The sequence below is a fragment of the Ruditapes philippinarum genome, unplaced genomic scaffold (genome assembly GCF_026571515.1).
Source record: "Ruditapes philippinarum isolate M1 unplaced genomic scaffold, ASM2657151v2 ctg14697_1_1_1_1, whole genome shotgun sequence".
Taxonomy (NCBI): domain Eukaryota; kingdom Metazoa; phylum Mollusca; class Bivalvia; order Venerida; family Veneridae; genus Ruditapes; species Ruditapes philippinarum.
Window position 1 is genome coordinate 1 of NW_026852603.1, and position 11,138 is coordinate 11,138.

General features: G+C 32.8%; 1 protein-coding gene across 1 annotated transcript; it reads right to left on the bottom strand.

Annotated features, from left to right (window-relative positions):
• Positions 1 to 196: 196 nt before the first annotated feature.
• LOC132718825 (centrosomal protein of 120 kDa-like) lies at positions 197 to 10,670 on the bottom strand (the record flags this gene model as incomplete). Its single annotated transcript, XM_060702566.1, is given in 7 exon segments — positions 197 to 295; positions 944 to 1,063; positions 1,474 to 1,668; positions 5,015 to 5,172; positions 5,740 to 5,875; positions 6,703 to 6,971; positions 10,534 to 10,670. Coding segments are annotated over 7 exon segments (1,023 nt in total), but the record flags the coding sequence as incomplete, so codon positions are not given.
• Positions 10,671 to 11,138: the final 468 nt, after the last annotated feature.

Consider the following 11,138-nt stretch of genomic DNA (forward strand, 5'->3'; position numbering starts at 1 on the left):
ACTTTAAGTCATTAAAAAAACTGGCAGTTTTTTTTTTAGTAAAAAAAGACCAAACCTGATGCAGCTTCCCAAACATAGTTCAAATTAGATATATTAAGTACCAATTCCCTAGAAATCAAAAAGACTTATGCAATAAAAATATTTTACCCAAAGATAAGAGCAAAGTATATCTATAAAACTGATATATAAATTTTACCATATCTTCCTTTCTGAGCACCACAGACAATCCAACTACTGGTGACATTCCTGACGGGACGGTAGACATCTGTTGCTTTGTTCTATTTGGTGGTACTAACTGTATATACAATATGTAACAGGCATTACAAATATGACAAACATATAAAATATTATACACTTTATCTTTTTATTATGCTGGCTCTGTGAATGACTTATATATCTGAAAGGTCCATTAAGCCCCCCAATTTTATTTATATTTTTGATGTCCTGTTTAAATTTCTACAAAAGTACTTCATCGTTAACTTCTTTTGCTGTTTCTTTATTAGTACAGTACTAGTAATTTAGTATTTGGTATGGAAGTTGAAATACCTGTTTGTTTACATTTTGCTTCTTTTACGACATACTTATTCATATTCAGCGCTACTTACTTCCTGTGAATAGCATTTAATAAGCTTTAAATCATATATTAAAATATAGCTAAAGACATTTTTGCCTCTTCTTAAAAAGAAAAAAATATTCATTTCTGAGGCACAATGAGCCTTTAACCAGTATACTATTTGCTGCAATGTTGTGCCTACTTTTATCATTGAATCCCTTGATATAACAACACACATTCCAATATACAAATCAGACAAGTTCATTAAACATAACTAGAGATGTAGAGATGTAAAACTTCATTTAAAAAAAACATATATTCTCATTGAAGTCTATCAACATATACAATCATGTGGCATACATTTTAATATATCATAATAAACCATGTTACCTCAAAAGAACCCTCCACTGACACAGGCTTCATGTATATCTCTGTACTGCTTTTCTTGAGAAGGTTAATTAGGGGAATCTCTGCACGCCCCAGTGACTGTTCACCACAACATAAATGCACCTACAATTGTAATAATAAATGTTTAGAGATCATAATCTAATTAATAACATAGGCAATATTTTGTTAAGATGTATTGTATTAAAAATATAAAACAAATAGCTAATCAACAAGATAAGGCAATTCATATAATCAACAAAATAAGACAATTTATACAATCGACAATATAAAACAATTATTCCATTGAACAAAATTAGACAATTTATCCAATAAAGAAAGAAAGACAATTTATCTTATAAATAAAATATGAAAATTATTTGTACATTAAAAAAGAAACAATATGACTGTTATAGAAATTCTTGCTTAAGAATTTTATTTCCGGGGAAAGTCCTATATTCTAAATCATGCAGCTTACTAATCCGAAGCTTTAATCACTTGGCTATGCCACCACTCAATTTAGAATGTATTCATACCTGTAGACCAGGTTGACTGGCCAGAAACATCCGTATAGCTTCAACACTACTTCGTAGCCGGACCGAGGCTCTCTCTGCTGGAAAACTTGGTTTGATCAAATCATGGAATACCTCATTTGTAACATCATTGCCAAACAAGGAAAAGTAAAAGAAATACCCAGCCCCTTGAGGTAATGGCTGTGTGCTTGGTATTAACTGAAAATATTATTTTTCAACTGATATATCATTATGATATAAAACAAGAGAACTGCATGCAATGTTTACACTCCTCTGTTAAAAGAACCACTTTTTACAAAAATTCAAAGTTCAAAAGGGGCATTTCTCTAAAAATATATCAGAAGTATGCCCTTTGTCTAACAACTGCACCTTGTCAAAAATAAGCAAGTATTTCAAGTTTCATATTGATTACATTTGAAATGTTTGAAAAAATGGCAACAGCAACAACACAGAGATCATAATAGCTTGACTCTGCCTTCAAAATAAACAAGTTAATAATGTTAAGAAAGATATTTCCAATTAGTGTACACATTCTTGTCAAACACATTGCATATATTTTTTATGCTATTAATGATATAAATATTTAAATAGTAGGATTGATAGTTACCAAGATATCAAATGACCAAAAATGTTTTGAAAGTGGCATTAAAGACAAACAATTAACAGGGCTGGGAATCAAAACTGCGTCGTATCCTACAAAATGTAAACAAACGCCGCCATCTTGGAACGAAAAACGTATGTTTTTGTTTATAAATCTTTTTGTTGGAAATGACTGAAAACAAGATATATGTATTAACACGCTACACTACTTTCCGCTTCGTTCGGTATATGTTGCTTGCACAACTATTTTGTAAAACAAAAGTTATAGCGAACTTGCAACTCGAAGCGAGGCAGAATTTTTATGAAAATGTGTGGATACGACGAAGTTCATATTGCTTTATCTATCGTATTTGCCTTCAAATCAATTATATATTTGTTTCAGAGTTCACCATAAACTTCGAAATATAATTTTGCATCATTTACTAAAATTTTATTAAAAAGAGATGTTTATTTTCTAAGAAAATATTGATTTTTACGAAAATGATACGACGCAGTTGAAAATAAAATATGATACGACGCAGTTGTATTTTTTGGCAGTCTTTTCAACAGGGATAAGTTTGTCAATATATTTCTATTTTATGAATAATCACTTGCGCTAGATAAAATCCCAGATCATTTGCGGTGTAAAGCAATGTTCTGTTGATTATTTAGAATACAATGTGTCATATCCAATATAACATTTAATTTGAAAGTTGACATTGCGGAAGCTACTTTTCAGTTAAACATGAACATGTTACCTTATTGATCATAATATCTGAAATAATTTCTTATATTTTCCTGTATGTTCAATATTATCCCTAATTTTTTTCGCAAAAAAAAATGTAGAAATCTATTAACTCAAATTCATTTTGGCTAGCTAAGCTCTAAGTTAACTGTGGTTCTGCATGTTCTGGGTATTGACTGCTTTTTTGTGGTTTCTTTTCAAACTTTCACTCTACACATTAGCTTTACTAGGGGCGAGGACCTCAGGTGCGCCTCTGTGCATTATTTCAGGCAAAATGTTGTACCTGCAGAGAACCGTCGACATTTTGAAACTAGCTTGATAGGTTTTCCACACAAAAGAATAAAAAGTCCCAGGTGGTTTTCGAATTCATAGCAGTTCAGTTCAAGTGATTTGAATTCAGTAAACATAAACAGCTCGGCCTCGGTCGGACACACCTGTCTGATTTGTTTTTTCAACAAAATTTGTTAACGTCAGCTGTTCAAATAAGCAGCTTTTTTTATTAACTTCTGGCGTGAAGTTTTAAGCTTATAAATATTTGAAATAATTATAAAGAGAATAAAATTTAAATTTCTTATTTCGGTATTAATAGCAGAGAAATTTTTAATGTAAACAGGGGGTAATCCTCTGTGAAGTCATTTTCTGAAACTTTTGTTTAAGTTTTCAGGCAATTCATTATCAAATAAAAATCACACTTTAGTATGAAGGTATGTTAAGATGTCATGTCTCTAGTCTGTTGAAAATTCGATACGATAATCTGACATTTTCTGTTCAATATTGTGAAAACTTAATAATTCTTCAATACTGTTGAAAGATCATGTCTGCCTATATCTGTATCAAATTTATCGGTGCATAGCGAAAAATACCTTTGCAAAACGGACACCTTTTTTACAAAATAATTTGTAGTTGTATCATATGTAATTCGATTTTGAAAAGTTTTTTGATGGAGAAGAATGATACTCAAGTGCAAGTATAGAAAATACATTCCGTAGACATTTCCTCATCGGCGATAAAGAAACGCAGGGGTAAAGTTCCGCGGCGCTGAACATATATAAAATGACTAAACGGAACGCATAACCTACTTACAATAATAAATTGTAGCTTAACCATTTATAATATTATTTTAAAAATTTAATGTTCAGTTTCAAATAATAAAGCTCATCTGTCCTCGTCGATTATTAAGAAAATGAATACAATAAAATTGGCACGTAAAAGAAAAAGTAATAACGGAATTGACGGAAATTATTGCTCATTATGTACAAGTAACAACGGTAGGCATGCAATTTGCGCATAGAGACCTTTTCAAAATTTGTAATTTTTTCTCTTTTTTTTTTAAAGAAAAAAGTCATTCCTGATTAATACAGGGTCCAGTGGAGGTTACACTGGAATATTGAATTTTGTATCAAAAATAGTAATCACTCCCATTTCGAACTCACGTGAACAAGTTTATTAGCATGCTAAGGCAACAGTAGAACACGTTGTCATATGGGTGTGCGATCAAGTGTTTCAATGTATATTGCATTTGATACAGCTTTTCGGAATTTGTAGATGATTATGATTAGTACTAAAATGCGACCGAAAAATGCAGCCTTAATAGAATTGTATTACATTTCCATTTTTATGAAACCAATGAGTGACCTCTGTTTTTGACTTAAGTTGTAGACAAGAAATGTTGTAGGACGTTATTGGCATACCTAGCACATAATTTAAATAGTTTAACCAATATTCAGCCTGCAATGAAAATACAACTGCGTCGTATCATATTTTATTTTCAACTGCGTCGTATCATTTCGTAAAAATCATTATTTTCTTGGAAAATAAACATCTCTTTTTAATAAAATTTTAGTAAATGATGCAAAATTATGTTTTGACGTTTATGGTGAACTCTGAAAACGAGTATATAATTGATTTGAAGGAAAAACAATAGATAAAGCAATATGAACTGCGTCGTATCCACACATTTTCATAAACATTCTGCCCCGCTTCGAGTTGCAAGTTCGCTATAACTTTTGTTTTACAAAATAGTTGTGCAAGCAACATATACCGAACGAAGCGGAAAATAGTGTAGCGTGTTAATACATATATCTTGTTTTCAGTCATTTCCAACAAAAAGAGTTATAAACAAAAACATACATTTTTCGCTCCAAGATGGCGGCGTTTGTTTACATTTTGTAGGATACGACGCAGTTTTGATTCCCAGCCCTGATTAAATGCATATTTTACCTGTGTAAGATTAGTCGCTGTTGCTATGGTAACTGATAAGACAAATTGTTCAGTACACTGTTTAGCTGGACCAAGCTGATAGTACCCCTCATCTTCATTTAAAATAGGCTTTAACAATCGTGTGTCTTTGTCCTTTACAGGTGATTCTGTCTCTATTACTGAAATGAACGAGAAAATATGAAAACTTTTACTCAAAACTATATCCATGTAAAGCTTTGAATGCATTATGCAAAAAATGATGCAAATTCACAAAACATCTACCCCATTTCAGAGAAAGGTATGCATATTTTGACATGTTTAAGGGATTTTCTGTGGAGACTTAGTGCCTAAGGCTAGATATAATTACTTTATTAAATCTAATTTCTTTATTTGTACAATTGATAACTGTTTTATTCATTAGAACAATTTTCAAGGTTTCATAAAAATTAACAAAAATTGGAACAGTGCTTCTTTTACAATTTTCACCATGCCACCATTGAAGAACCTAGCCAGCTAACATCTCTTTGCAGACATATCAGTTTATTATACTTTGTGTATAGGATGTTACTTTTAAATCTGTCAATTAAACTCTTAAAAATTCCTATAATTCCAATAACTGACAAGTCCATGTTCATACTAGGACATTTCTACAACAAAAGTTAAAGGAGGTAAAGAATAATATGATTTTGCAAGAAAAAAACATTGACCATAAAATTATTACTGATACAAATTTTTAGTTTTCTTACATCTTGGTGGTGCCTCTTTTGCCTTAAAGCTTGTGTTGACTTCGGCAGATTTGTCCTCGTCTAGATACAATCCAAGCCTGATCTCTGGTTTGTTTTTATGATACTTTCCCAATAACAACGGGTACCATTTTGTTGTCTGAAGTAGTAAAATAATAATTTCATCATAAATACAACAGATCTGATTTTTCTGAACGATGAATATTTTAAAAAGTACATCTGATTAAACCAACTAAAGAAATTAAAATTTATAGTTCATCATTCACACGCTGAATTTCTAAAATGGACCTGATGAGTGTCCATTTTATTTTAACTGTCAATAAGCAATTTTACAAAATTTTGGGATGTCAAGATAAAAATATAAAGTTAGTCAAACAACAGTATAGAGCCTGGTCAGGTTGCACAGATATGCTCAGCAGCTGGCTGGCTGGCCTGACTCAATACTGGTGGCAAAGGCTAACCCATTTCAGTTCCTGCAGGGTAAGGTTTAAAAAAGAAACACATTATAACTTATATCATCTTCTCATTAAAAATGTTCAATGACTTAAACAAAACAAGAGCTGTTGGTACAACAGCATAATTGACTATTCTCAATGCATGATGGAAAAATAAGAGCCTGGATAATGTAGAACTTTGTAAGTTCAGAAAGGGCCATAAGTCTGTCAAAATCCATGTAAGTTAGTTATATAGGCTGTGAATGGTGACCTTCTATTATGCTCTCAAATAAGTGTGTGAAGTGTCCACCTATTTATAATTAGTCACTTTAGTTGTTGATAAGATTCCAACTTGCACACAAAAACTAAAGTGTGACACCTACGCTGGGGTGAGTATAACAGCTGTCACTATTCTTTGAATAGTCATGCCAAAAATTAACAAAACAAAATTTGTGCAAAGCATAATAGATTCCTCTGCAGTATTTTCATCCAATGATATTTCTTTTTAATTTTTACAAACTTGATATCATACTTGTTTATTATGAGCAGATCTAAGATCCAGCACAACATATCCTATAGCTTCCTTCACAGAAGTGTTTGTATCCACAGCATAACATTGTATCTTTATGGATGTTCTCTGCAGCCTATGCTGTTGCAGCCCTTTCTTATCTAGCTCCCAGGCCAGCTCTTGTGTTATATCTGGTGTCTCAACATGATCTACAGGGTCTGTAGACAACAGTTCTCCATCAAACTTTGCCTCCGCTATCAACTGGTGTCTTGGTCTCCTTGGAAACCTGCGACCTGTAAATGCAGACAAAATAAAAATGTATTGATGATGAATATAAAATTCAATTCAACTGCGAACCTTACCAGTCTGGTAAAATTTTTCGTCGATTTTTTTCCAGCTTTATTGGTGGAGGAAGACCCCAGGTGCCCTGCAGGACATTATATCAGACACCAGCGGGCACCTACCTTCCGTAAGCCAGCTGGATGGCTTCCTCACATGAAAGATTACGACCCGTGTGAGGATCGAACCTACAGCGGTGAGGGACCTGTGATCTCAAGTCAGCCACCTTAACCACTCGGTCACGGAGGCCCCTAACAATACATCTATCTATCTATCTTCCATAGTCAAACCCCTGCTGGGGACCTAGGCTTGACGCGCGTCAACTGACAAGAATGTTAATAAAAGAGTTGAAATAAAAGAATATAAAAGTAATGAAAATGAGTATATTGTTAAAAACAGGTTAAAAACAGAATAGGTTTTTTAGGGAGTTTTATGTTCAATCCGGCTTACAGCCAGACTGAACTTGGGGCCAGACAAGTTTATGATATCGGGTGGTAAAGCATTCCAGTGGACTATTGTTTTTGGGAAAAATGAATATTTATAGTAATCAGTCTTATTTTGGACTTGTTGGAATACATGGAGATGGGACGATTTCGAGACATTTCGGCCCCAAGACGTATTGGCCCCAAACTACCCAAGACGTTTCGGCCCCGGACGTTTCGGCCCTTTACCAAATCGGCCCCAGAATAAGTACTGTATTTTAAACCGATATATTAATAGCATTTCAATAAAAAAATTAATCAATTTATATATACATATATATATATCTAATCATTTTGTATAAAAACTAGATTATTATAGTAGTAGGGGGGAAGTAATCAATACAAACAGAACAGAACATAAACTTTATTTGAAAAAATATGATACACAAACAAACAATTATTAACCATATATAGATAAATTTACAATACCGCCAATTAGCATAAAGTATAAACAGTTAATTAGTTACACTTTGAAAAAAATACGTATAGTTTAATTAAGATCAAAAGATAATGTATTCTAAGGAAAAATTGTAAGTTACTTTCTTAATCCAGAAGTTTTAGTGGTTTGTTTTATAGGTAAGTAACCGGCCTTTATTGTTTGTTACACCTTTAAAAACATTAACGTATATCTAAATGGTTCAAGAGATCAAAAGATAATAAATAATTATTCAAAGAATTAAAGTGTCATAATTGTTTAATTGTAATTAAATAAATTGTTGTTAATCAATCAAGCAATACACTATAGTGGGGCCGAAACGTCTCGCGGAAAAGGGCCGAAACGTCCAGGGGCCGATTTTTCGACTGGGGCCGATTTGGTTTGGGGCCGAAACGTCCTGTTTGCGATGGGACAGCATGCCCATTCACGCACTAAAGTGCGTAATTCACCTCAAAATTCTATATGCACACATAAAAATTGTAAGTAGGGGGTACATGCACGCAAAGTAAATTCGCCAGAATGAAAGTTTGGGATAGCCTAATTTGCATATCAACTAAATGTTGTTGCCATCTACCAATGGTTAGGAACAGTCTAAACCCGGTCACAATTGCATATCTGCTTTCAAAGTCATCTCAGTCTGAATCGTAAATATTTTAGTCATGTTTTGACGTCACATGTACTGTCTTAAGAAAAAAAGTTTTGGATATTTACAACTTCCAAAAAGTATTTTGTGTTCTCCAATGATCAGCAAAAAGTTAGTCACTTTATTTTTTAACAACTACCTTCAATTGTGAGCTTTATGTATGTCATATTGAGATTTGGAAATAAATGTACATAATTTGGGATATACAAAATTTTGGTTATGGGTAATAATCGTATGGACTTAACAAAATACCAGTGATTGTAATGGCTGTTATATTGCTACCTTAAGTGATGAGTTTGTGTCTGTGTTAGTGGGTAGTAATACTTAGTGAAACAGCTGTTCATTAATATCATGTTGACTAAAATGTTCTTACAAACAAAAACATGTTTAAACTTATGACTATGTGTACCCCCAGATTTTGAAATGTACCCCCAATTTTCAATGACAGGGGGTACATGTACCCCTACATTTGAAATTGAGTGGGCATGCTGTGGGATGTTCTAGATGATCCTGTAAGAGGGATGATATACTTTGGGAAAGGGATAGCCACCTGGTCATGCAAGATGTTGTGAAACATGACCAGGCGTTGGTCCATACACCGAAGGTCAAGGCCCCTTCCATTGTAGGGAAGTCATCATGTCAGTGACACTTGACATACAACTGAAGTCATGTTTGACCCACCTAGCAGCCCTTCTCTTGACGGACTCTATGCAAACAGGACGTTTCGGCCCCAAACCAAATCGGCCCCAGTCGAAAAATCGGCCCCTGGACGTTTCGGCCCTTTTCCGCGAGACGTTTCGGCCCCACTATAGTGTATTGCTTGATTGATTAAAAACAATTAATTTAAATACATGTACAATTAAACAATTATGACACTTTAATTATTTGAATAATTATTTATTATCTTTTGATCTCTCGAACCATTTAGATATATGTTAATGTTTTTAAAGGTGTAACAAACAATAAAGGCCGGTTACTTACCTATAAAACAAACCACTAAAACTTCTGGATTAAGAAAGTAACTTACAGTTTTTCCTTAGAATACATTATCTTTTGATCTTAATTAAACTATACGTAATTTTTTCAAAGTGTAACTAATTAACTGTTTATACTTTATGCTAATTGGCAGAATTGTTTTGTGTCTTGCTTCTTAATCATTCAAATAAAATATTCTCTATATATGGTTAATAATTGTTTGCTTGTGTATTATATTTTTTCAAATAAAGTTTATGTTCAGTTCTGTTTGTATTGATTACCTTCCCCCTACTACTATAATAATCTAGTTTTTATACAAAATGATTAAAAATATATATATATAAATTGATTAATTTTTTTATTGAAATGCTATTAATATATCGGTTTAAAATACAGTACTTATTCTGGGGCCGATTTGGTAAAGGGCCGAAACGTCCGGGGCCGAAACGTCTTGGGTAGTTGGTGGCCGATACGTCTTGGGGCCGAAACGTCTCGAAATCGACTCTATCTGGTCAATGAGAGTTCCTGTGTAGGGGGACCAGACTGTGGTGCTGTACTCAAGCCGGGGCCTGACAAGTGTCTTGTATGCGGTTGACTTTAACCTTTCTGAGTGAACTTTGATGTTTCGGCATAGAAAACCAAGTGTTTGATTTGCCTTTGTTGTTGCACCTCTAATTTTAAATGATGAAAGGCATGTCTCCTTACACAGTAACTGGCTCTAACTTTGATGAGCCACGATTCACAAATTATTTTTCTAACAGGTGAATTTGGTGGTCAAAATTGAAATTGACACAGGGGGTATCATGGAAAGAGGATTATCAATGACAATTTCTAATAACACACTTATATACATGCCATAATGATAAATAAAAAAAGTGCCTTTAAGTTTATACAACAAACTGAAAATTTTCAAGATTGGACATGTCTTAGCAATGTTTGTGGCTTTAAAAATAATATCGAATTTATTTCTATAAAATTACCTTCTAACACAGATACAACTACAAGAAATCTACCCTTTTCAACCATAACTGTCTTTTAACTACTAACAAATGAAAAGAAAACAATGAAATATTGTTTGACAGTTAAAGTGTTTTGAAAACAGCCGCCATGTTTTTGTTTACGCATCAATGGATACCTAATTACCACAAAGAAGAAAAAGTAACATAAAGTTTCAAAAACTACTCTTTTTTAAAATAGATAATGACCTGTTTCAACAAATAATATTATTACGGATGTTAATAGGAAAAAGAACCCATTTAATGTTCGAGATTTGTTTAGAAAATTGTCCAGAATATTAGGTAAATGTTGTTCAAAGTTTGAACACAGATTTCCTTTTACACAACACATAAGACTAAAAGTTCTATGCTGTAAATTTTTCAGTTCTATCCATACTGTTTGGTTCACATTATGGGACCTTACATTAAAATACTAATTTAAGAAATCCGCCAATATACTCATTTGTGCATTAAAAAGCCTAGAATATGGTCGGGTAGGTATGCATATTTTGAAATAAAATATTCTTAAAATTTAAACTATATGTTTATTTAAAGATCCTGTATGTTGTGATCAAAGTGGTAAAAAAATC